The sequence below is a fragment of the Glycine soja genome, chromosome 18 (assembly GCF_004193775.1).
Source record: "Glycine soja cultivar W05 chromosome 18, ASM419377v2, whole genome shotgun sequence".
In the NCBI taxonomy this organism is placed as follows: Eukaryota; Viridiplantae; Streptophyta; class Magnoliopsida; order Fabales; family Fabaceae; genus Glycine; species Glycine soja.
In genome coordinates, this window is record NC_041019.1 from 8,476,402 (window position 1) to 8,504,351 (window position 27,950).

Here is a 27,950-nt window from a genome sequence, read left to right on the forward strand (position 1 = left end):
ATAAGAAAGTATGCTAGAAATGGCCAACAGTCAAAACTTTGTGTGGTAATACTAATTTTAAGGGCTAACCATAATTAGGTTTTCTTTATGAGAGAAAAGTAATACTTCCTTTATAAGCTAAAATTTATTTTTTTAGTTTCAAATATAAGAAATTTTCAAGTAAATTTACTTTATTTAATGTTATTATCTCTAAAATATCCTTCATTTAATTGAGGTTTTTTTCAATGATTTTTTATGTTTAATATGAAGTTTCAATGAAGGATATGTTGAGAAAAAAATAATTTTTAATTAAGATTGATGAATTAAATGTTATTAATTAACTTTCTTGGTTAGTACAAAAAAATATTTTGAGACCGAAGGGAGGGAGTATGAATTTTACAAGTTTTTGTGCAATTGGTCAAAATTTAGAGGAAATTAAAATTAAATCCTAACCAGTCATATCCAATTATATATTGGTTATATTTGAAATTTAAAAAAAATAAATCAATCTATTTTCTTTTAAGTTTTTATCTTCACTAAGTGTTGATTTTTATGATTTTAAACTTTATGTTAATGCAAGGCAAAAAAAGACAAATTAGAGAATCAAACAAATTGTAATTTTTTAAAGCAAAAGAATATAGTAGAGAATCAAACAAACTGTAATTGGATATTCAAATTTGAAGTAAAAAAAAACTAATTAATCGAACTAATTTGAATCAAAATAATTGGTTTTATTTAGAATGTTGAGTTTATGATCAAGTCAATTTGATCAATGCTCCTAAAATGAAGAAAATAAATGAAAAATAAGAGTAAAAAAGAAGTATAAAATGACCTAATTTCTTAGGTTGTTTATGTTATTATATTATAGATGCAAAGTAATCTATCAGTTTTACCAACAAATAATTTCTATTAGAGAATCTGATTTGTTCATCTTTAGTGATTTTTTATGAGAGAAAAAATTAAAAAAAGAATCTTTATTTTATATTTAATTATGTAGAAAATTTTAAAAAAAGTTATATATACCCAAAATAAGAAGTATATATACTAAAAAGGATAGTTTTATATCGTCCTTCTTGCATGTTCCCTCCGTTTTCTAGGAAAATAAACAAAGCTTGAAAGTTAGCCCGCTTGAATTGATATTGCACTGTAGCTGATTAACAAGTTGTACTTTAAACATTAAAATAAGAAGTATATTCACAGATATTGTCTTTTCTGTTCGTTTAAACTTTAAACATTAAAATGAGTATATCATAAAATTGAAAAGAAGATTCATAAATCTGAATCTTAAAGTTTTAAATTAAAATGTGTTGTAAAGTTTTTTTATTTGATTTTTTATGGTTCATTCCTGTAAATCTTCAATTATGTGATAGCGTGATATGGTATGGATACAATGACAAACAATTGACATTAACGATGGCAAATTCAGTGCTGACATCCAACTGTTATATCTAGCATGTGTTTATAGGACAAGTGGATGATACTTTAACTTCCACATGCCAACTATTATGACTTCGTATTAATTGGAATAAATAACTACTTTATAAATTAGCAATACATCCAACTTGCTGAATAAAATAATATTAAATATTAATCAATTGTCCCCCTCTTACTACGGACATGGCTATATACGTTCAAGAACATCAAGTTTTGCAATCACAACAAACCAAAAAGCAGAGCTAACTAGCTAGACTAAAATGGCAGAAACTGCAGTGTCCTTGGCTGGTAAGCATGCCCTTCCAAAAATATTGGAAGCTATCAAAATGGTGAGAGATCTCCCAAAAGAAGTTAGAGACATTACAGATGAACTTGAAAGGTTTCAAGATTTCATTAATGATGCTGATAAAGTGGCTGAAGCTGAACAAGATGATGGAAGGCGTCATAGAATAAAAGAAAGGGTGATGCGGCTGAGAGAAGCAGCTTTCCGCATGGAAGATGTCATCGATGAATATAACATCTCCTGTGAGGATAAGCAACCTGATGATCCTCGATGTGCAGCTTTACTATGTGAGGCTGTTGACTTCATCAAAACTCAAATCCTTCGCCTTCAAAGTGCGTACAAGATTCAGGATGTTAAATCGCTTGTTCGTGCTGAAAGAGATGGTTTCCAAAGCCATTTTCCTTTAGAACCAAGACTAACAAGTTCTAGAGGAAATCAAGATGTCACCTGGAAGAAACTTCGAATGGATCCTCTCTTTATCGAGGAAAATGATGTTGTGGGGCTTGATGGCCCTAGAGATACATTGAAAAATTGGTTGACAAAGGGAAGAGAAAAACGCACTGTCATCTCTGTGGTGGGAATTCCTGGGGTGTGAAAAACCACTGTTGCCAAGCAAGTTTATGACCAGGTGCGTAACAATTTCGACTACTATGCATTGATCACAGTGTCTCAATCCTACTCTGCAGAAGGACTACTGAGGCGTTTGTTGGATGAGCTTTGCAAAGTTAAAAAGGAGGACCCTCCCAAGGGTGTTTCTAACATGGAGTCGTTGACCGAAGAAGTCAGAAACCGCTTGCGCAACAAGAGGTATGTTGTCTTGTTTGATGACGTATGGAATGAAACATTTTGGGATCACATTGAATCTGCTGTAATTGATAATAAAAATGGAAGTAGGATTTTAATCACAACCAGGGATGTGAAGGTTGCTGGATATTGTAAGAAATCATCATTTGTTGAGGTGCTTAAGCTAGAAGAACCTTTAACTGAAGAAGAATCATTGAAATTGTTTTCTAAGAAGGCATTTCAGTATAGTTCCGATGGAGATTGTCCAGAAGAACTTAAAGATATGTCTCTTGAAATTGTTAGAAAGTGTAAAGGTTTACCTCTAGCAATTGTTGCCATTGGTGGTCTTTTGTCTCAAAAAGATGAAAGTGCACCCGAATGGAAACAGTTTAGTGAAAATCTTTGTTTAGACCAGTTGGAGAGGAATTCTGAGTTAAATAGTATAACAAAAATTTTAGGTCTAAGTTATGATGATTTGCCGATCAATCTCAGATCATGTTTGTTGTATTTCGGAATGTATCCGGAGGACTATGAAATTAAATCTGATAGATTGATTAGACAGTGGATAGCTGAAGGGTTTGTCAAACATGAAACCGGAAAAACATTAGAAGAAGTTGGGCAACAATATTTATCAGGGTTGGTCCGTAGAAGCTTGGTGCAAGTATCCTCATTTAAAATTGATGGCAAAGTTAATAGGTGTCGTGTTCATGACTTAATACACGACATGATCCTTAGAAAAGTCAAGGATACAGGGTTTTGTCAGTATATTGACGGGCGTGATCAATCTGTATCAAGTAAGATTGTTCGACGCCTGACAATTGCAACCCATGATTTTAGTGGAAGTACAGGAAGCTCACCCATTCGGTCATTTTTTATTAGCACAGGAGAAGATGAAGTATCTCAACACTTAGTAAACAAAATCCCTACCAATTACTTGCTATTGAAGGTACTAGATTTTGAAGGTTTTGGTTTACGTTATGTTCCTGAAAATTTGGGGAATTTATGCCACTTGAAGTATTTAAGCTTCCGGTTTACAGGGATAAAAAGTCTACCAAAATCCATTGGCAAGCTCCAGAATTTAGAGACCTTGGATATAAGAGACACAAGTGTGTATAAGATGCCAGAGGAGATTCGTAAGCTTACTAAGCTACGTCATCTTCTGTCTTATTATATGGGTTTAATTCAATTGAAGGATATTGGAGGCATGACATCCCTACAAGAGATACCTCCAGTGATTATAGAAGATGATGGAGTGGTGGTCATTAGAGAGGTAGGAAAGCTAAAGCAGTTAAGGGAACTGTGGGTGGTACAATTAAGTGGAAAACACGAAAAGACTTTGTGTTCCGTAATAAATGAGATGCCACACTTGGAGAAACTACGTATTCGTACAGCTGATGAGAGTGAAGTAATTGACTTGTACATTACGTCACCTATGTCTACACTTAGGAAGCTTGACCTAAGTGGGACGTTAACAAGGTTTCCAAATTGGATTTCACAGTTCCCAAATCTTGTGCATCTGCATTTGTGGGGCTCCAGGTTGACTAATGATGCATTGAATTCACTAAAAAATATGCCAAGGTTGTTGTTCCTCGATTTAAGTTACAATGCTTATGAAGGTGAAACTTTGCATTTTCAATGTGGAGGGTTTCAGAAGAAGAAGAAGAAGACACAGAGGTAAGAAAAGGGAAATATCATTTTCTCATTCATCCCCTTGCTTGTTATTTACATGGATATATATAGCATTCCTCTTAACAAATCTGTGCTATTCTGCTCAAGGAATATTACATCATAACAGAATTTGTTATGCACGAATCAAGTAAGATTTTCCTAATTACTGTATTGCCCATACTGCCCTCTGCTTCAAACAAAATCACGAAGGTATGATGGCCCTGCTATCCTTCTCTTGGACCTTTCTTTTTACACCTCTGGTTTGCTGATTGTTACCATTGCCTTCTCTGTTCCAGCTTCCTTGTTGCCTATTTCTGGTATCCTATCATTTCCCACCCTCATCAAAAACACCTTGTCCTCAAGGTGTTGGGCGTTCAAACTACAGCTTCCAAAAGCAATACCGGGGTCCCAAGGTTCATTCCGACGAACCTGCAATTCCACAAAGTATCCGTGAGGAAGGAACATCACGCGAAAAAGAGTTGGAGCAGTCCAACAAGGTAAGCTCAGAGAGATCAATAGTGGAGGCTGGAAGAAGGTGTGGGGACTTCTCCCAACAACAAGGAGGACCACTCGAATGCCGGAGAGAAGGCCGGCAAGGCGCAAAATTCCCGGTGTGAAATCTCCCGATAAGGATTTCAGACCAATTTGGGCCGGGTCCGGTTTGGGTGTGGGGTGTGCGGCCGGGTCGTGTGTGGGTTTTGGCCTTGGGTCAGGGGTGGGTTTTGGATCTGGGTCAGGTATGGGTTTTGGGTCAAGTCCTGTGGATCCGGGTGTGGGTAGTTGCGGGTCAGGGTGCTTTATATTAGGACCCAATGGGTCTGTGGGTTCCTCATTCACTACGATGAAGGGAAGAACCCTAGAGACCTCGCGACGGCCGCCATGGAGCTTCTCCTCGCCTGTGAGGCACAGCCCGTGCTCATGGCGCGAGGCTAACTCCTCCGGGGTGAGGCAGCTAATGGTCGGGGCCTGTGGGGGTCGCGGCGGGGATGGCAGCAAAGGGGGCAAGGTTGCGATGTGAGGAGGAACCAAAGGGGCGGACGGTGGAGCTACCAGAGGTGGGGTTCGCGGCCGCGAAGACGTTTGCTGCTCCAGGAGCTTCGCGAGGCCGGCGGCCTGGTCCACAGTCGTAGGCTGATGGGCCTGAACTGTACGGCGGATCTCCGGTTGCAAACCTGAGATGAAGCAAGGCAACAGGAAGGTGCCTGGCAAGCCGATAATTCTACTGGCTAAGGCTTCAAACTCCAGTAGGTATGTGAGCACTGACCCCGTCTGAGTGAGTTTGAACAGGGCACCGACAGGGTCCTCAAATGGAGATGGTGCAAACCAGGGTGTTGCAGGAGCAAAAGTGGCTTGATGAGGAACCGGTGGGGATTTGGATGTGGGGGGGAAAGGCACAGGAGCATGGCGGGTGAAAAATGGGTTCAGGTGGCGGTTCATGGAGTGCATGGCGTCGTCCAGACGAGCAAGGGCCTCGTCGAGGTTGCGGGAGGCCATGAGGAACAATGATGAAAGCACCAATTGTTAGGGTATGAACCCTAAAGCTGGCTTCGAGGGCAGCAAACCTCCAGCAAGAAGAAGAAGACACAGAGGTAAGAAAAGGGAAATATCATTTTCTCATTCATGCCCCTTGCTTGTTATTTACATGGATATATATAGCATTCCTCTTAACAAATCTGTGCTATTCTGCTCAAGGAATATTACATCATAACAGAATTTGTTATGCACGAATCAAGCAAGATTTTCCTAATTACTGTATTGCCCATACTGCCCTCTGCTTCAAACAAAATCACGAAGGTATGATGGCCCTGCTATCCTTCTCTTGGACCTTTCTTTTTACACCTCTGGTTTGCTGATTGTTACCATTGCCTTCTCTGTTCCAGCTTCCTTGTTGCCTATTTCTGGTATCCTATCACATACTCTGTATTGTTCTGACTGTTGTCTTTATTTTTTTCCCCTGTTCTTGTCCTTTTTTGTCTTAAGTCATTTTATCTACCGGGATCAGTTGATGCAAACGACAGGCAGATAGATCAGTGGAATGTAAAGCCACCCCAGCTCTACCTTTGGACTGATAAGCATAAGGCCATAGCTCGGAAACATGGTCACTTTATCAGCCAGCGGGGGCTGTTAAGAATTGAAAGCTTTGATAAAGAAAAATCACCGGCCAGTCATACTTTGGATGATAGTTATGGTGAGAAAGGCTGATAAGACCTCATGGAAGAGGAAACGAACTGAGGAAAACGATGGAAGAAGACTAGGTGTGACCTCACCACCCAATCCAATTGATGGGAGACCCTATGTCAGGGAGGATGAGAACTACCTTAGGGAATTAGAGACAAGGCAACAGACTCGCCATTATGGTATTCAGAATCCTAATTCTGTAATGAGTAATTATCTATCTGTGCATGATCCTGCTAATAGCCACCACATGGGGCCAAGTTATCCAGCCCTTGCTTTAGCATCTGAGCCTTATGTGATGAATACACCAGCCATGCAGCGATATGCACCTCGCCTAGACGAATTAAACCATGCAAGGATGGATCCTTTGGGGTCTGAACCTGCTATAGTTGGTAGAAACGGTGCTTTTGAACGTAGTGCCCTCCCACCTGGATATGGGAGTAGGATGCCAGGTTTTGCAGCTGGTTCTCACCATATGTATTCACGCCAGAATTCATCAGACCGATTCAATGGGTAGTTTGAATGTCCATCTTTTTGTTCTCCTCTTCTACTTTTGCATAAAATTGCTGTATGCCTTAATCTGCAGAAATCATTGGGTTTTTTTTTTTTTTTTTTTTGGTGTATGCTGTATGCTAAATCTTCGGTCTCTATTTCCTTCCTAAAGAACATTTAGGTTTTTTCATTTTTTGGTGATCTGTATATGCAAGACCTTGGAGTGGGTAGATACGTTGTACCACCTACAAGTATATGATAAATCAGAGTTCACTATTTGAAGAATGAGGCTTTCCCTCCTCATTATTCAATTAGACACCTTTACATTCCCTTTAAATGTAGACTAAGACATTCATTCTCTTCGCCGGTCATGGGATATTTTTAACATATCTGTTCTCTCTTTTAGAAGTGCAATTTGCACTACTACCACATTTATTCTACAAGTGTTTGACATTTTCAAACTACCTTGTTTTATTTATTTTCCCAACAACATATTTCTTAAATTTTATTATTTCATCTTTAAATTAAATTTTAGTGTTTTTTTAAGAATGTCAATAGTTAAAACAATTTTACATCACAATTTAACTAAAGAAGTAATTTATTTTAATTTTCATTTATTCAACCACCAACTCCTAACATTTTGCACATATACAAGGGTTCTTCAAGTTTTTTTTTTTCATTTTAATTTTCATCTATTACATTTTCCCACTGTTATTTTACACTAGTCAGTAACCAGCACAGTAAAAGAATGCCTAAAATTTTAAGGCCACATAATTTTATTCTTAAGCCAATAAGTATTTATTAAGAAAAATCAAATTTGATTATAAATATAACTGATCTGTAGCATTAATTGCTTCATCAATTTTATTTGTTATTGAATACCCAGTCATACTTTCTTTTGAGTCGCGACCATAAGCTTGACGGTTGCTTAGTAGTTGTCAATTTCATGGAGTTAAAGCCACTAAGCCAGCAGTTGCAGATTACGAGCAACCTTTTTAAATAAGAAACGGGAGTTAATATTAATAACCAATATTTTCATCTATTTTTATATTATTATTTATTACATCAATTGCTTTTTCTTCTTATTTGTTCTTTTTAATTATCACCTCTTCCTTACTCTTCTACGTACCTTCCCCATTTTCCAAAAAGAGAAAACGATAGCTTGATATATTCTTCCGACCGAGCAAATGAGGTAGCCGGAAAAATATCGAAGTTGTTACGTTTGAAAGTTACGTGGGTAACTTCTACGTGAGAGAAAGAAAGAAAGAAAGGTGATTGGTGTAATAATCATTGTAATGGGTAAAAAAAGAGAAAAATTTGAGGGGGAAAATGCAAGAAAATTAAAATATTAAATACTGCAACTAATATATTTTTAGAGCTACACTACTAAATAAATAAAAATTGCCATGTGACATAGGATTCATGAAAAAAACAAATAAATAATAGTTTAAGCAGCATGCCCCACTTGCATCCAAAAGTCTCTTTTATCACCTATGATCGAAAAGAAAAGAGTGAATTATAAAAGACTAACGAAGGGGGAAGAGTTTAAATTAAGTGGACTTAACATGGATGAACCAATACCTAACCAGGAGTAATAGATTTCAAGAGCTTAGCAAGAGACTAAATTCTCTTATGGAGGAAAGAGAAGGAGAAGTGAAATATATTTATTTTAGTCAACTTTTAGAATAAGATTTATTTTCATTTTTTATTACATTCATGGGTCTATTTTTGGACTTGTAATGAGCTGCTAGCTTTTTTATTGTTATTTCTAAGTCTTTTAATTATTAGATTAATTATTGGGCCTTGGGCATAATTTAGGATTATTTGTAGGAGTTATAAAAAGACTCTCACCTTGTTGGCAATTTTGATGAAAACTTCATATTAGACACAATTAAAAGAGTGTCTATCTTGGTTCTTATGTGAAATATTAAGTTCTTATAAAAAAATTATTATTTATGACGAATCATCTTCAGCTTATCAATCACTCAAGATTGTGGTGTTGTTCTTTCCATCTCTTTCTTTAAGTCTGCTTTATCCTTTTATTTTCCCCAATTTCGTAGAGCTCCAAATTGGTTATCCAGTTTGTTGATGCTAAAAATTGGATTCGTCAATCAGGGTTCCATCAAAATTACAATTCCCTTTTTTGTATTTCACCTTTGAGAGATCCTTAGATCCACCAACATTAGTCATCATTTTCCTTGACATTTCTTACACCTACAACCACCTAGATTCAAGGAAGAAAAAGAGAAAGAGAAAAGGGGAAGAAAATAAAATCAATCATGGATGGTGAAGTTGAGAGGTTCATCAAGGTATGGCTCACAACCATCTCATGTCTATGCTATTGTTATTACATAGCTTCTAGAATACCAAAAGGCTTCATGAGGCTTCTCTTCCTCCTCCCTATTCTCAACCTCTTCCCCACCCTTCCCTTCAACCTCTCTTCCTTCCACCTAGGTGGCCCCACCACCTTCTTCCTTGTTTGGCTTGGCACTTTCAAACTCATTCTTTTCTCCTTCAACCAAGGCCCTCTTGCACTATCACCCCCAAACATTCTCCATTTCATTTCCATAGCTTCCCTCCCCATCAACCCCAAACAACACTCACCAACCAAAAACAACCACACAAACAACACCCAAAAGCCAAAATGGCTTTTGCTCCTAAAAGTGCTTATTTTTGCAATGATCATACGTGCTTATGACTATAGAGAAAAGTTGCACGCTCATTTCATCTTAGTCCTCTATTGCTGTCACATGTACCTTGGCATAAAATTTGTGTTAGCCCTTAGTCCTATCTTGATTCGAACCCTTTTAGGGTTTGAGATTGAACCACAATTCAATGAACCATACCTTTCCACATCCCTTCAAGACTTTTGGGGTCGTAGGTGGAATCTCATGGTTACCCGTATTCTACACCCCACCATATACTACCCCATATACCCTATTTTCATATGCTTTGTGGGTCCCTCTTGTGCCATGACAAGTGCCATGTTGGCCACGTTTCTTGTGTCATGGCTCATGCATGAGTTAATATACTATTACCTCACACGTGTGACTCCCACGTGGGAAGTCATGTGCTTTTTTGTGCTTCACGGTGTGCGCACCACGGCGGAGATGGCAACGAAGAAGGTGATGCTCCGCCGTGGGTGGCGGTTGCATCACCTTCTTCATGTTTTTTTAAATCTAAATGCATGGAAAATAATATTTAGATTAGCACAAATAATCAACATAATAGGAGGATCGTGTTTTTTTTTCATGTGTGAAATTGTCTTGGAGTAACGACAATTATCCACACTGAGTAAGATTAGTGTCAACCAAATGGGTTGGAAAAAACACTTGACCTAAAACAAAAACAAAAAAAAAACCATGGAAAACACGAGGAGCCATGAAATGGTGATCTATAACAAATATCTGATGAAAAAAAATCTATAAACAACAAGAAAATAAAAGATAAATTACATAAAAAAGCCAAATCAGATCTAGATAAAAAAAAACTCAAATTATAAAACAACTAAGAAGAATCGATAGTAAGTGTCAAAATTTTATATATTATAGTAAATGGTATTCACGGTGAGAGATGGTGAGTTGTATGGGCTGTTTTGGTTTGGAATATATGGAAACAGAGGAACTCTAACAGGAAGAGGTAGATAATGACTCACCTAGAGGATTATGTTTTTTAGTGTATTCTGTTAGGTTCTTAGTGCTGAGGGGCAGCTCTGTTAGAATCATAGTGCTGGGGTAGTTTTTGTTATGGCATGATAGCATAAGTGCTTTTCGTTATCGCTTTTGTATTTTGGGACGTGGTGTTTGTCTGGTAGCTTGTTGCAATCATGTTATAAATATCATCGTCTCCATGCAAGAAAGGAATAAAAAAAGAAATTTCTTCTCCCTTTCTCTCTTCTAAGGAGGCATTCCTGGACCTCGAATCCCAGGAGGTTCACTGTGTGAACCTAACAAACTCGATCGTCTTTAGGGGAGCAACATTTATTTGACACTCAAGTTGTGTTAAAGGACACCATCTTTTACTCCGGATCATGGTTAAAAGGTATTTAAAGAGTTTTTCCCTACTCTTTTCAGCAATGGCAGGGTCGACCCAAGGCTAAGGCCATCCAAACTCTTGTTTTAGGCCACTAAAAAATAAATTTTTTACTATTAATATATGTATATTAAACATATGCACTATCAAGGACCACGAACTGTTATACGTGAAGTTCTGTCGTGACATGCGTGTGGAAGGTATCAAATATTTTAAAATAAAATATGAATAATTTTATTAAATATTTTAATAATTTAGAAAAAACTCCATTTTTTTTTGTCAACAAAAAAATCCCATTTCGAAGTTTGGTTTAGGCTTACTAATATGTTGGGCCCGGCCCTGAGGATAAGCAACCTGATGATCCTCTATGTGCAGCTTTACTATGTGAGGCTGTTGCCTTCATCAAAACTCAAATCCTTCTCCTTCAAAGTGCCTATAAGATTCAGGATGTTAAATCCCTTGTTCGTGCTGAAAGATATGGTTTCCAAAGCCATTTTCCTTTAGAGCAAAGACCAACCAGTTCTAGAGGAAATCAAGATATCACATGGCAGAAACTTAGAAGGGATCCTCTCTTTATCGAGGAAGATGAGGTTGTGGGGCTTGATGGCCCTAGAGGTATATTGGAAAATTGGTTGACAAAGGGAAGAAAAAAACGCACTGTCATCTCTGTGGTGGGAATTGCAGGGGTGGGAAAAACCACTCTTGCCAAGCAAGTTTATGACCAGGTGCGTAACAATTTCGAGTGCCATGCGTTGATCACAGTTTCTCAATCCTTCTCTGCTGAAGGATTGCTGAGGCATATGTTGAATGAGCTTTGCAAAGAAAAAGAGGAGGACCCTCCCAAGGATGTTTCTACCATCGAGTCGTTGACAGAAGAAGTCAGAAACCGCTTGCGCAACAAGAGGTATGTTGTCTTGTTTGATGACGTATGGAATGAAACATTTTGGGATCACATTGAATCTGCTGTAATTGATAATAAAAATGGAAGTAGGATATTAATCACAACCAGGGATGAGAAGGTTGCAGAATATTGTAGGAAATCATCATTTGTTGAGGTGCATAAGCTAGAAAAACCTTTAACTGAAGAAGAATCATTGAAATTGTTCTGTAAGAAGGCATTTCAGTATAGTTCCGATGGAGATTGTCCAGTAAAGGTGATTGGTGTAATAATCATTGTAATGGGTAAAAAAAGAGAAAAATTTGAGGAGGAAAATGCAAGAAAATAAAAATATTAAATACTGCAACTAATATATTTTTAGAGCTACACTACTAAATAAATAAAAATTGCGATGCGATATAGGATTCATGAAAAAAAAAATAATAGTTTAAGCAACATGCCCCACTTGCATCCAAAAGTCTCTTTTATCACCTATTATTGAAAAAAAAAAAGTGAATTAAAAATTTGATAAAGGATTATCCAATGGGGAAGATTTTGACTTAAGTGAACTTAACATAGATGAACCAATTACTAACGAGGATTAATAGATTTCAAGAGCTTAGCAAGAAACTAAATTCTCTCGTGGAGGGAAGACAAAGAGAAGTGAAATTTATTTATTTTAGTCAACTTTTAGAATAATATTTATTTTCATTTTTTATTACATTCTTGGGTCTATTTTTGGACTTGTAATGGACTGCTAGCTTCTTTATTGTTATTTTTAAGTCTTTTAATTATTAGATTAGTTATTGGACCTTAGGCATAATTTAGGATTATTAGTAGGAGTTATTAAAAGACTCCCACTTTGTTGGCAATTTTGATGAAAACTTCATATTAGACACATTTAAAAGAATGTCTATCTTGGTTCTTATGCGAAATATTAAGTTCTTATAAAAAAAATTATTCTTTATGACGAATCATCCTCAGCTTATCAATCTTTCAAGATTGTGGTGTTGTTCTTTCCATCTCTTTCTCTAAGTCCGCTTTATCCTTTTATTTTCCCCAATTTCATAGAGCCCCAAATTGGTTATCTATTTTGATGATTCTAAAAATTGTATCCGTCAATCAAGGTTCCATCAAAATTACAATTCCCTTTTTTGTATTCCACCTTTCAGAGATCCTTAGATCTACCAACATTAGTCATCATTTTCTGATGAGAATACTGAAACTGGCCAAATACAGGCTAAAGGCCCAAGTGGAGAAGGACGAAGGCCCAAGTGGAGAAGGACAAAGCCTCCGAGCGGAGAAGGATGAAGGCCTAGAGACAGAGACATTATCAAGACTATTAATTGTTGCTTAAGGCCCAAACTAATTTGAAGGCCCAAGTTATATATGTTTTTTAGTTATAATTTTTATTTATTGTAATTTTGGCCCAAACTGTTTAGAAGGCCCATGTCTATTTTATCTTTTTGTTCAGATACACTATAAGTATTGGTTTTTGTTTTCAATAAAAAGAAACTTTTGGCATTTTCATAAAATTTGGTGAGAGCTTCTCTCTGGGTTCCTTGTTGAACCAATTTCAGACTTATCAAGGTAATCATTGTGGCGTCTACCCTGACTTATCTTCCTTCACTGGAAGTGGCGTCATCCAAATCTCTGTAGCCTATATCAAACGATCCGCTCCTAGTCAGGATCACATCATCTTCCTTGACATTTCTTACACCTACAACCACCTAGATTCAAAGAAGAAAAAGAGAAAGAGAAAAAGGAAAGAAAAGAAGATCAATCATGGATGGTGAAGTTGAGAGGTTCATCAAGGTATGGCTCACAACCATCTCATGTCTATGCTATTGTTATTACATAGCTTCTAGAATACCAAAAGGCTTCATGAGGCTTCTCTCCCTCCTTGTGGCGTCCCCAAAATAATGACTGGATTAATAGTAATAATTTAAATAACAAAAACCATGGTAAATTTTTTTTCCTTTTTCTTTTTCATTTCTTTCTCTTTTCTCAATAATTAATTTCAGAAGGGAAAATCATCACTATAGAGTCCTGAATGGCCAGTTCACAACTCTATTCGGAGTCATTTCTTTCTGATCACTCATAACCTCTAAATATGTTGCTTTTTCAAAAGGAAAGGTATGCCAGCCATTACTTTAGGTCGTCACGTGAAAACAATAAAAAATAATATGGTCGGTAAACTCCTTTGCAAATGAAGTTTGCTAATGCTTTCTTTTCAAATAACAAGATTAAACATAAATACATTCATCATTTAAAGTTGTCCAAAATATGGGAGTTTTTACAAAATACATAGTGTCATCCAGAGCAAAAGTATCCACTGTAGTAGCTTCAGTCACATGTATACAATCATCAAATTCCTTTACAATAGGTCTACCCATACAAAAACAAAAGGGTAAACCTAACAGTCAGCACTAGATACACCCACCCTCAAAAGTATACAAAACTAGTATGAGGAGCTGTCTACTATGATGAAGAGCCTCCACTGATCGCCATCTCTCTAGGGCCACTATCCTCCGTAGAGTCTGCTTCAGATGCCGACATGACGTCCTCGGGAGAATCCACCTCAAGGAGTGGGTCCTCGTCGCCCTCTAGAAAGTCAAGAGCATCCACAGCAGGCTCAGGAGGTAGCTCCTCTGGGTCTTCCTCAGATGACGTCACCTCGATCACTTGGACTGGCTCCACTAGACGATATGGTGTAGGCGTGGGTAATATCCACTCCACAGTGCGCTGAAGCGTACGCGCGGGTTCATCTGGATGCACCAATGAGGTAGCCGTGAATCGAATCGTACCCCGAAATCAGCACCTCGCGTTGCCTTCGAGGGTCTCCCAAGCTCCCTCTAGGCACTCCATCTCCACACGATCATGGATTAGTTGCGCCGCCATCGCGATCTACAAGAAAGAAAAGAGAGGGGTAGACTCTTTCACGCGACACCTAACTATGTAGCAACACAATGCGTCTCATAACCACTACATGCAAGAAAAAGGGGTATCTCAAGGCTTTTCATCTCTGGTAATCGATTACACAGCCTTGGTAATCGATTACCAGAGGCCAAACTCGAATTACACAGCTTCAGGACATGAAACCTGCAAAAATGTACTATGTAATCGATTACACCTAACTGGTAATCGATTACCAGTGGCATGTTCCTCTGTGTAATCGATTACACAGCCTGGTAATCGATTACCAGAGGCCTCCAAAACATGCTGCCTTCATTTCTAAGCCTGGTAATCGATTACACCCCTTGGTAATCGATTACCAGAAGCCCTCCTAGCTTCCTGACCTCGTTTTCAAGCCTGGTAATTGATTACACTCCCTTGGTAATCGATTACCAGAGACCATCTTAGCCTCCTGTCTTCATTTTTAAGCCTTGTAATCGATTACCCACCCTTGGTAATCGATTACCAGATGCCATATCCCATATATCAATCAAAGTTCACAGCTGGCCAGCCACCACACAAGCCTCCTTGCTTTGTGGTCTTTGTTCCTTTTATCTGTTGACTGCCAGGAGCTCGCCTGCTTAGGTACATTACAGGTTCTCACTGACTGACTATGCCCGGGTTGGGTCGGGATTGGTCAAGCTTGGTTTTGGGCAATAGCACCCCACCTGACGTCTCCAAGGTCTCCTGACCCCCGCGACATATCTCCAGGTACCACTCTGTGGTCAACAATAAAAGCAGGAAGTCTCACCCTTCCACACTTCCTCATTTCAAGCTTGTAGGATTATGGGGTATCCATCACATGTGGTACTAGGTGGCGGTCGGGCGATGGTGCAAAACAAGTTCTCCACATCCACAAATCACGTATAAATCCACCATCCCCTATTGCCCACCTCCAACTGAGCTCACGTACTCCCACGTAGCTCTTATCCTCGTTCCTCTCAACGCCGGGTCCCCATCAATCCTCCCAAGCTTCCACAACATCCAAGTAGTTCCACATCCAATCGTCATGAACTCACAAAACCAAGCAAAACAGGGCAAAGGCAGAAAACTCTGCCCAAAACACAAACCAAAATCACAGCTTTTCACATACAAATACCCCAGTAACATTCTCTTCGTTCCAATTCGTTCACCGTTGGATCGACTCGAAAATTTTACTGAAAGTCTCTAGCACAAAAGTCTACATCTTGACCGTTGGGATTTGCTAGCAAATGTCCAGAACCCCATGTGTACTACCCTTTCCACAGCCAGCCATACACAAGCATTTTTCTGCACATATACAAAATTCTGCTGCACATTTCACAGCAAAATTCTGCATAAAGTGCAGAATTCGAAAATCACTCTTACCTTCATCCAATTTTGCCCAAATTGAATCCTACAAGTCCTAAATCATGTATCAATCATGTCTAAACCAAGGACAAGCTTCAGACCAAAGCAACACAAAATCTAGGTATCCAAAACCCCTCAATTTAATGGATTTTCAAGGTTTGAGAAGTGAAATTGAGAATGAGGTAAATTTGGAGCAAACTCTCACCTCACACAAGTCTATAACATCAATTTAAACTTGCTCAAACTGGATTTACGCCTAAAATTCCACCAAATCAAAATTTGACTTCTCAACACCCAATTTTACCCTAGAAATGACTCTTGCCTTCACTTTGATCATTTGTTTTTCTCTCTTGCACAGCCCAAGCTTTCTCATAACTCCTAAATGACATTTCAAACTAGGATTAATTCCCTTTAACCTCCAAATACCATTAAATCCAGATTTGGCCTTCCAACTCTCAAAGCCTCACTCTTTTTCCACTCATAACACCACATTCTCACTTTCTAACCCTAGGTTAACCCTACCCTTCATCTCTAACAGTTTTCCATAAGCAATTTCAGCACACCAACATCAAAAGCATCATCATAAAAACCCTAAAATTGAATGGGTAAGCTTAACTCACTCAAACATAATACGTTTAGCATGCTTTCGTCAAATCTCTTCACAAATAACTATCACAAAGCATTAACCAAGCAAAACTGCCCATCATATCTCCCAAAGCCCCATACCCACGAAAATCAAGTGAGAAAGAAGTCTACCCAAACCTGAAATTTCGAAGTCCCACACGTAGAGATGCGCTTCACGACTCCGAAAATGCCTTCCTTTCGCGATTTGGAGCAGAAATGGTGACCAAAGGTTGGAGCTTTGTTGGGCAACAATGGTGGATGAGAGAAAAGAAGAAGAAGGCTGCGTGAGAGAGAGGGAGAGAACTTCTGAAATTTGGGGCTGAGTGAGAAGAGAGAGAGAGTGTGTTGCTTTTTAGTTTAAAAAGAAAAGCTTTTCTCTTTTCTATTATTTTATTTTAAGTTATGCCACATGTCTCCATTTAAGTGGAGCAAAAGGCCCACTTTTCTCTTGATGTGTTTCGCACTCAGTCACAAAAAGGGAAAAATCTGACATTTGCAACGCTAAAATCCTGCCTCAATTTGCGTGCCATTTCTCTAGTTTCAGTTCCTCGCGTTTCTCTGCACCAGTCGGGGCCAGTTTTCGAAAGTAAGCAATATATATATCAAAACGCTCAGAATAAAACCCCGAGCGTGGTTCAGAGGTTGGTTTCGTTAAATTTTTAGTTACACGCAAAACGATGATTTTTAGACTAATTAATTGAGAATTAACCTATAATCATCCAGTTATGGATTTTTCTTCCTTAATTAGCCTAACCCGCGTATCTTTTCCCCCAAAATACCTACTTCCACCAGGAATATATATATACATGTACATTGAATAATACTTATATATATATATATATAATCATTCAAAATGCACCGTTTACAAAATTCTGGGTAGAATTTCCAGGATGTCACACTCCTCCCTATTCTCTACCTCTTCCTCACCCTTCCCTTCAACCTCTCTTTCTTCCACCTAGGTGGCCCCACCACCTTCTTCCTTGTTTGGCTTGACACTTTCAAACTCATTCTTCTCTCCTTCTACCAAGGCCCTCTTGCCCTATCACCCCCAAACATTCTCCATTTCATTTCCATAGCTTCCCTCCCCATCAACCCCAAACAACACTCACCAACCAAAAACAACCACACAAACAACACCCAAAAGCCAAAATGGCTTTTGCTCCTAAAAGTGCTTATTTTTGCAATGATCATACGTGCTTATGACTATAGAGAAAAGTTGCACCCTCATTTCATCTTAGTCCTCTATTGCTATCACATGTACCTTGGCATAGAACTTGTGTTAGCCCTTAGTGCTATCCCGATTCGAACCCTTTTAGGGTTTGAGATTGAACCACAATTCAATGAACCCTACCTTTTCACATCCCTTCAAGACTTTTGGGGTCCTAGGTGAAATCTCATGGTTACCCGTATTCCACGCCCCACCATATACTACCCCATATACCATATTTTCATATGCTTTGTGGGTCCCTCTTGTGCCATGACAAGTGCCATCTTGGCCACGTTCCTTGTGTCATGGCTCATGCATGAGTTAATATACTATTACCTCACACGTGTGACTCCCACGTGAGAAGTCATGTGCTTTTTTGTGCTTCACGATGTGCACACCGCGGTGAAGATGACGACAAAGAAGGTGATGCTCCGTCATGGGTGGCGGTTGCATCGCGTTGCGTCAGGACCGCTCGTGGTGGCGTTCTTGGCGGTCATCGGAAGGTGCCTCATACTTCTTAAATTAATTTTTTTTTCAAAACTATTTTCTTTTATCATGGATTATAGTTTATTTGGTTGGTGTTGATTAACAAAACTATTGACATTTACACATATATAAGAAATTAAAATTATATTTTACAAGAGAAAAACAATATAATCAGTAGCTTTAACATTATACCTCGAAAAATAAAATAAATGTGTAAACAGAATGGAGCAGTTGGTAGGAATTTTTTTTTTCACACACTAAAATGATGAGTCCTTGAATCATGATTCACAGATATAAGTAATTTTTTTTAGTTGATCATAAATATTTTTAACATTATTTATATAATAAGTTTTTAAAAATTAAAGAGTTACATGATATTGAGAATTATATTATATTTTTATAATTTTTTAATGAGAATCAAAATGTAAAGTGTTTTTAAAATAATAATATTTGATTGATTGAATAAATTAAAATATTATTTTATTCTAATCATAAAGATTCAACCATTAATTTAATAAATAAATCACCATTGATAAATCAATTGTTTGTGTTGAATTATTGAAAGGTTAAATAGACCAATAAATGAGAAATCGAAAGAATATTATATAAATTCATTATATTATAAAAGGATCTCTGAAAACTATAAAATTACATTTCAAATACGATTATAATGTTTTATATTTAAATATTTTAAGTGAATATTTAAATCAATCAAATAATTTATGTTGTGATATATATATATATATATTGTTATTGTTAAATATTTCCTTTAAATCTAAATGCATGGAAAATAATCTTTAGATTAACACAAATAATCAACATAGGAGGATCGTGTTTTTTTTTTTCATGTGTGAAATTGCCTTGGACTAACGACAATTATCCACAGTGAATAAGATTAGTGTCAACCAAATGGGTTGGAAAAAACACTTGACCTATAAAAAAAAACCATGGATAACACGAGCCACGAAATGATGATCTATAACAAATATCTGATGAAAAAAAATCTATAAGCAACAAGAAAACAAAAGATAAATTACATAAAAAAGCCAAATCAGATCTAGATAAAAATAAAATAAAACTCAAATTATAAAACAACTAAGAAGAATCGATAGTAAGTGTCAAAATTTTATATATTACAGTAAATGGTATTCACGGTGAGAGATGGTGAGTTGTATGGGCTGCTTTGGTTTGGAATATATGGAAACAGAGGAACTCTAACAGGAAGAGGTAGATAATGACTCACCGAGAGGATTATGTTTTTTTAGTGTATTCTGTTAGGCTCTTAATACTGAGGGGCAACTCTGTTAGAATCATAGTGCTGGGATTGTTTTTGTTATGGCATGTTATAAATATCATCGTCTCCATGCAAGAAAGGAATAAAAAAAGCAATTTCTTCTCCCTTTCTCTCTTCTAAGGAGGCATTCCTGGACCTCGAATCCCAGGAGGTTCACTGTGTGAACCTAACAAACTCGATCGTCTTTAGGGGAGCAACATTTATTTGACACTCAAGTTGTGTTGAAGGACACCATCTTTTACTCCGGATCATGGTTAAAAGGTATTCAAAGAGTTTTTCCCTACTCTTTTCAGCAATGGCAGGGTCGACCCAAGGCTAAGGCGATCCAAACTCTATTTTCTATTAGTTGAAATTAATTATTTTGTCTCCATTTTTATTTATAAGACTTTTAAAATGATATTTATTCTATTTTATAAAACTCAATCTATAATATTTCTTTGATTAATTATTTTTATCACATCTTCTGAAACTCCGGCGATTTAAACAGTGTTGCATATCTCTATGTATGAGGCTAGATGCGCATATGGATCTTTGCTTGGAAGACCATGGAAGAGGTTCCCTTGGATTAACTGAATAAGAAAGTGCGGGTAGGAGATGTTGGCTGCTTGAACCTCCGGCCTTGCAATACTTGTGAAGAACTGAGGAGTGGCGGTATTAGAGAAGTCCTCAAGTGTGACTCTTCTTGCCGGTTCCCCGTCCATCTGAGTGTGATTTGGAGAAAGAGGAGGTGAGGTGTAACTGCTTCCTTCTGTGTCTTGCTCCCTTCTTCTTCTTGCAGCGTTGTTACACCGACAAGTAGCTTCAATTTCTAAATTAATAGGGACAACGTCTCTAGATGCAGTTCTACCTCGCATAAAAACAAAAGGCACTAACCGTGCAATTTATGGGAGAAGAAAGAATAGAAGAGAAAGAATACTAAAAGAATGAGCCAAGAAAAGAAGAGTTGGGCTTACAAATTGATATAGTATGGAAATTAAGTACACGAATAAAATCCCCGGCAACGGCGCCAAAAACTTGTTGAGGTGTTTGGCAAGTGTACCAAATCGCTCTAAGTAGTAATTCTTGGAAGTTCGAGTATCGTTTCCACAGGGATTTTATTGCACTTTATTGAATACTCTTCAATTTGCAAGTACGGAATAAATAATAAAAATAGGAATAGGTGCAAGAATAAATTGTTATTACTAAATCAAATAGTTTTAGAAAGATAACTAATGAAAATGTCAAGACCGGACAAACCCAATTGGCCTACGATGCATGTAAATTTGATATTCATTACCAATGCAATTGTATTAGTTCTACCCACATCTATTAATTTTGCTTGCCCTTGATGCCTCACGATGACAAGCCTATTTTAACTACCTATCTCCCAAATGCCTTTGTGAAGATTCAATAATTAAAATGCATTAAGGTTAAATTCTAGATGTTTCTAAATGCATGGGCGTTGAGTTATCATTCTATGCCTAGCAATGTTAACCCAATGATCCTTTTCTTAATGTGTTCTATTAGGTATTACCCTTTCCCAAGCATATAACCCCTAAAACTGATGCATGCATTACTTCTTAAATCCTTACTAGGCAATACCCTCTCCCGATCGAATAAAACCCAAAAACAATTTAAGACATAGATGCAAGATAAAAAGAAAAGAATTAGAACATGAAACCTGGAATGAATCCTCTTTGCATTGATAACTCTTGAAGTACACCATATATCGTTGGCTTTTTAGGCCTGCCAGGCCCTACCTAAGGGATTAGCCACTCATGGCCATTGAGGGCTTTACAACTGGGGGTAAAAGAAAGAATGGGGTAATAAAAATAAAGAATATAGAGAGAAAAGGGAGAGCTCAGACTTGGAATGCTGAGAGAATTGCTCTGAGGGGAGGTGTGTTGTTTTCCTTGGACTGACTCTCTATTTATAGCAGCTAAAGTGGGCTTTGGGCCTTCGTAAGCGCACTTAGCGCGACACCTCACGCTTAGCGCGTTCAGAACGCGCGCTGAGCGCGCGCTGCAGGCTTAGCGTGTGTTTCTGTGGGATCGCGCGCTTAGCGCGTGGCTCGCGCTTAGCGCGCGTAACGGGTTCTGCATCTTCGAGCTTAACGCCTCGCTTAGCGCCTGTGCTGCTTTGCACGCTTAGCGCGCGTGTTGGGCTGGGCCTCCTTCAGACTTTCTTATTTTTCTTCATTTCTGTTGCCTTTTTGCTTAATGTAACTTCAGTTTTCGTATCTGCAACCAAAAATTCAATTTAATTAATTTTCTAACTTTTAATCACAAATAACTGCTAAATAATTAATTTTAGTCCAAAATTTGACTAATTCACTACTATTAATTCACAATTATTTAGCAGTTATCAAAAGAAATTATGGTTTTTCTGGGATTCAAAAATTAAGGTTATAAGAGACCATTTATCCTAGAAAAACTTTCACTTATTCAGTCTAGCGTTTTTTTAACAGCACTTATGGCACCTATTTATTTTCTACCCTTATTATTCTTCTTTCCGTTTTTTTTGGAATGAAACTTTTGGCCTACAATTGTTTTTTTGAAGACAAACTTTTGGGGCTACAATTGTTTTTTTGGAAAGAAACTTTGGGCATACATTTTTTTAGGGTGCCTTAATTTGTGCTATTTTACCTTCGTGAGATAATTTTTACCTTAACCCTCTCCCAAATTAGGAGCATATCATAACTAAGATCCTTATGCTCTCTTAAACCCTAAAAAAGGTAGGAAATAATTAAAGTAGGCTTAAGGGTTTTTTTAAAAAAGAAACATCATTATCATTTTTGGCTCAAATAGGGTGCAAGGGATAAATTATTATCAAAGGTTGGCTTTCTGGCTAAGTGGCTGAAAATAAGAAGAAACATGGCCTTGATCATTTCCACCTCATGCAATTAATCAAACAGTCTAAGAATGATGCAAAAGCAGGAAATTAAAAACAGACGTTCTCTCACAAGTAAGTTTCACACAACTCATTGGGACAAAACAAAGTTGTTGGCTTACCGCACATGATTTCTTCCCGACGGACTAACCTTTTCCTCTCTTTGTTGTGATTCATACTCCACTACTTGAACTAACATTTTCCTTCATGTAACCAGCATTTTCACAAAAATTGGTATGCGACATTTCAAGTGTCGAAGTCCTTCAGAAAAAGCTCAAAAAGTGACTTCATAATTATCATGCAATTTTTATTCAATGACATAAAATGACTAAATTTAAACTACTAGAATTAAATTTCTGAAATTAAAGTAAGATAAAGAAAAACAAAAACTAAAGACAAGAAACATAAAGAAACAAAAGAAAAGAAGAAATCCTGATAAGAAGATTTGGGTCTCAATCTTGTGTGGGCCCTGGATCCCAATCAGTTGCTAGATATGCAATATGGTCTCATCCTTAGTTCCGACTTCAGTGATATCTCTGACCTCAGAGGGCTCACCCCCCCCCCCCCCCATCAGTAGAGGGTTGAACTCCTGGTGGGCCATGATTGAATCCTATTGCTCCTTGATTGAATCAAGACGGACCTCCTTGGTTGTAACCTTTGAATCCGTGGCGATTTGGTATATATGCCCATGTAGTTTACTTCTCTGGAAGGGTTTTCTTAAATTGTACATTGTCCAGGCTCGTGTATTCCTCAACATGTATGGCATCCCCCTACCTACATCACAGAAGAGTTAGAAGGACTTACCGCTTGTAGTTGCTGTGGTAGCTTGCTGAGAGTCTCGGCCAGGGCTTCTATTTGTCTAGATAGCAGCTTATTTTGTGCCAAGGTTGCATCTTGCGTTGTGAGTTCCAGAAGGCTTCTCTTGGTTGGGGCATATGTGAGATCACGAACAATGGCGTGATCACTTGCCACCATATTTTCTATTAACTCCATCGCCTCCTCCGGTGTTTTTAGCTTGATCTTACCTCCTGCGGATGCATCTAGTAGCTGCTTTGATTGAGGTCTCGGACCATCTATGAAAATGTTGAGTTGGACCGGCTCACTGTATCCATGTGTAGGTGTTTTCCTTAGCAGTCCACGGAAGCGGTCGAGTGCCTCGCTGAGGGATTCATCGGGAAATTGATGGAAGGAAAAGATTTCCATCTTCCCCTTAACAGTCTTTGATTCAGGGAAGTATTTCTTTAAGAATTTCTCTACAACTTATTCCCATGTCCGCAAGCTGTTACCTTTGAAGGAGTGTAGCCACCTTTTTGCTTCTCCTGCTAGTGAAAAAGAGAAAAGATTGAGGCGTGTTGCATTTTCAGGAACCCCGGCTATCTTCACCGAGTTACAAATGTCGATGTATGTGGCTAGATGTGCATATGGATCTTCACTTGGTAGGCCATGAAATAGATTCCCTTGAATCAGTTGGATGAGAAAGTGAGGATAAGAGATGTTGGCCGCTAGAACCTTCGGCCTTGCAATGCATGTAAAAAATTATGGAGTAGTTGCACTAGAGTAATCCTCTAATGTGACTCGGCGTGCATGTTCATCCTCCATATGGACGTGGATTTGTGGAGAAGGAGGATGTGAGGCATGACTGCTTCCTTATGCTTTTTATTCCCTTTTTCTTCTTGTAGCATTGTTGCGTTTACAAGTGGCTTCAATTTCCAAGTTGATAGGAACTATTTCTCCAGTTGCAGTTCTACCTCGCATGCACAAAAACAAGTACTATCCGTGCAAATTATGGAAGAAATAATGGAAGAAAAAAATTGAAAAAATAAAGAAAAAGGAAAAGTGTGAAATAAAGAATAGAAGAATTTCTTACAAATTGAAAAGGTATGACAACCAAGTACGAAGACAAAATCCCCGACAACGGCGCCAAAAACTTGTTAACTCGTTGACAAGTGTACCAAATTGTCACAAGTAGTAAAGTACTCGGAAGTCCGAGTGTCGAATCCATAGGGATTTTGTGTTGTACTTATCTTGGATACTTTTCAATTTATAAGGGAATAAAAGAAAGAGTAGAAGATAGAAGGCAATAATAGTAAATTATAAATAAAAAGCAAAAGAATTAAAAGCAGAATAATTAAAGAGAGAATTCAATGGAATGCGAATGTTAGGACCTAGCATGCCTTGTTTGCCTAGGATGTATGAGTTTATGATTTTTCTTTATCAATTTAGGTGATTCTATTCTACCCACATCTGTTCATTTACTTGCCCCTGATTCCTCACAATGACAAGCCTATTTTATTCATCTATCTCCCAAATTCCTTTGCAAAGACTCAACAAATAAAATGCATGAAGTATGAATTCTAGATGTTTGCAAGAATACATGGGCATAAAATTATCATTCTATTCCTAGCAATGACTTTCTCATGAAATCCTTTCTTTTTGTTCTATTAGAAGTTATCCTCTTCCGAGTGTCTAACCCCTAAAACTAATGCATGCATATTTTCTTTAAATCTTATTTAGAAGTTACCTTCTCCCGAGTGTCTAACCCCTAAAAGAATATAAAGATGAATAATGCAAGATAAAAGCAGAAAAAATAATTGAATAGAAAAACCTAGAAAATAATCTTGTTGCATTGATAAATATGAAGTACATCATACATCTCTTTGACTTTTTAGGCCTGTCAGGCCCTAACTAGGGGGTTTAGCCACTCATGGCCATTAAGGGCTTTACAATGGAAGAGGTGAAAGAAAGATGATAAAAAGAGAGAAGAGAGTAAGAATTCTCAAGCTTTAAGTAGTAGTGAGAGTGCTCTGAGACTTGGTGGGTTTTCTCCTTGGCCTGACTCTCCATTTATAGCTAATGAAGTGGACTTGGGCTTGATTCAAAAAATCTTCCTTATCTATCTTTTTGATATCTTGTGGATCTTATAAATCTTATCTTTCCTACATCTGCAGGTCATAGATAAGAAAAATATCAATTCATATCTTTTAAGCCAAAAATAACTACTAAATAAATATCTTTAAAGATATTTTTAAATTAGCTCATATTTAGCAGTTATCAATATCTTTTGGATCTTGTAATCTTATCTTTTCATATCTGCAATGATGTAAGCTCCATTGGAGCTTGTAGGCCTAGGATCTTCTTCATCAATGGATTCCTTTGCTTCTTGGAAGATGAATGGCAGTGGAATGGAGAAGGAAGAGAGGGAAGAGACGCCACTTTAAGGAGAAGATGAGTCTAGAAGAAGCTCACCACCATAGCAGGCCATGGATAAGAGCTTGGAGGAAGAAGGAGATGAATGAAGGGAGAGGAAGAGAAGAGCATGAATTTTTGTGCCCTAAAAGAGCTCTGAAATCTGAAGTTTAATTTTCAAATGATCAAAGTTGTAAAAATGCACACACATAGCCTCTATTTATAGCCTAAGTGTCACACAAAATTGGAGGGAAATTTGAATTTCTATTCAAATTTCACTTGAATTTGAAATTGAATTTGTGGAGCCAAATTTTGGAGCCAAAATTTCACTAATTATGATTAGTGAATTTCAGATATAGTTCATCCCACTAATCCAAGATCAAGTCCAAGATTCTCCACTAGTGTGCTTAGGTGTTATGAGGCATGTAAAGCACGAAGGACATGCACAAAGTGTGACTATATGATGTAGCAATGGGGTGTAGCAAGCAAATGCTCACCTCCCCCTCTAAAATTTAATTAGATTGGGCTTCTACCAATTCAATTAAATTTATTTCTCAACACACACATCAAATATTCACTTAATGCATGTAAAATTACAAAACTACCCCTAATACAAAAACTAGTCTAGGTGCCCTAAAATACAAGGGCTGGAAAATCCTACATTTCTAGGATATCCTAACTACATTATGGAGTCCTAAATACAAGGCCCAAAATTAATGAAACCTTAATCTAATATGTACAAAGATAAGTGGGCTCATACTTAGCCCATGGGCTCGAAATCTACCCTAAGGCTCATGAGAACCCTAGGGCCTTCTCTTGCATCTTTGGCCCAATCTTTTTGGAGTCTTCTATCCAATACCCTTGGGGGGTAGGATTGCATCATGCAAGCCATAAATAATAAAAGTATCAATTCTTATCATTTAAGCCAAAAATAACTGCTAAATAAATATTTTCAAAGATATTTTCAATATATTTTTATTATAAAATAATTCATATTTAGCAGTTATCAAATGTAAAATAATTTTACATTTTCATCCAATAAAAAAAATCATTATTGTTATAACTTTTAAATTACATTTATTATAGGAGATGAGGAGGTGGGCGAATTTGTGATTGCTAAATCAGTGTGGATGAAACCTTGCGTGAAGGTGTAGGAGGCTTCGGGGTTATTGTTGGCTTTGTAGTGGGTTACTGATTTGGAAATGTTCCATGCTATGTTTGAATTAGATTGCTAGGGAGTGGTAGATAGAGTGTTGGCTGCCAAATCTGATTTTTCTGAGGCAGCTTTGATCAACCAATGACTACAGACAATTGATAATGTCAGTCCATCTTTTTATCATATGACACCTTATTGTACTACTTTTGTTATTAATAATGAAAAGCTGTAAGGAGATAAAAGTTGGTTGGATGAGTACGAAAGAAGGGAAGGAGAAAAAGGTTGCAGGTTTGATCTCTCTTGCTAAGAAAAACTAACAACGATTTGGCAAATGTAGAATTTGCATTTCTGGAAATAAAAGAAGAAATGTGAAATGAAAACACCTAAGGAGATTTATTTACCAGGAAAATTCTACGGGTAAAGGAATGCAATCGTACAACAATGAATTTATCTATTATATCATCATACAGCAGGAAAAGGTTGCAGTTCCATAACAAGTGTTGGATTATCACAGCAATGGAAAAAATATAATGAATTTCTAGAAATACACAAAAAGAATAATTGCATTAAGGGATGCCCTTTTACCCAAGTAGGATATAATGCCAGACAAATTGTTTGGAGTTTGATCCAAAAGGAAATTTATCAAATGCAAATAATACCAACATTCAATTAGTAATGCTCCTGATATATTGCTCCAAATTCTGCTCTCCATGCCTGATCGTCATATGTATAGGTGGAAGTTGGATTATGTGCCACATCAGAATCCTCTCTATACAGTGGTTGTAGTGCAGATTCAGGTAATTTGCTCTCTGTAGTGTACTGCTTCATGGCATTAATCTCAGTCTTGTGTTTTCTTTTCATCATCGCAATTTGCATCTTCAAATTTTCATTATCTTGTTGCAAATTTGCAAAGTTCTCCTGTATAACATAAGAAATATATTACTCAGGAAAAGAATAATCAGAAATGTGTTAAGACAGAACATATGCTGAAGCTGAAGCTTCTCAACCACAGTCACTGGTTTTTAAGTCACATTATGTTCCCTTCCTGTTTTTATTAGTAACTTTGGTATTTGATAAATAGGGAGGCCAAAGAAATTAGTGCAATACAAATTATATAATCCA

The 27,950-nt window shown here is 37.4% G+C and overlaps 1 protein-coding gene and 2 pseudogenes across 1 annotated transcript; all 3 read left to right on the forward strand.

Annotated features, from left to right (window-relative positions):
• The first annotated feature begins 1,631 nt into the window (after positions 1-1,631).
• Positions 1,632-7,249, forward strand: LOC114396400 (annotated as a pseudogene).
• Positions 7,250-8,200: 951 nt separating this feature from the next.
• LOC114396401 (probable long-chain-alcohol O-fatty-acyltransferase 1) lies at positions 8,201-11,197 on the forward strand. Its single transcript, XM_028358359.1, has one exon. It carries the CDS (start codon positions 9,094-9,096, stop codon positions 10,087-10,089), a length of 996 nt encoding a protein of 331 aa, XP_028214160.1. The 5' UTR covers positions 8,201-9,093; the 3' UTR covers positions 10,090-11,197.
• Positions 11,198-13,508: 2,311 nt separating this feature from the next.
• On the forward strand, positions 13,509-18,625 carry LOC114396865 (annotated as a pseudogene).
• Positions 18,626-27,950: the final 9,325 nt, after the last annotated feature.

Coding starts and splice junctions, on each gene's coding strand:
- LOC114396401 (XM_028358359.1), top strand. CDS start 9,094: ATGGATGGTGAAGTTGAGAGGTTCATCAAGGTATGGCTCACAACCATC.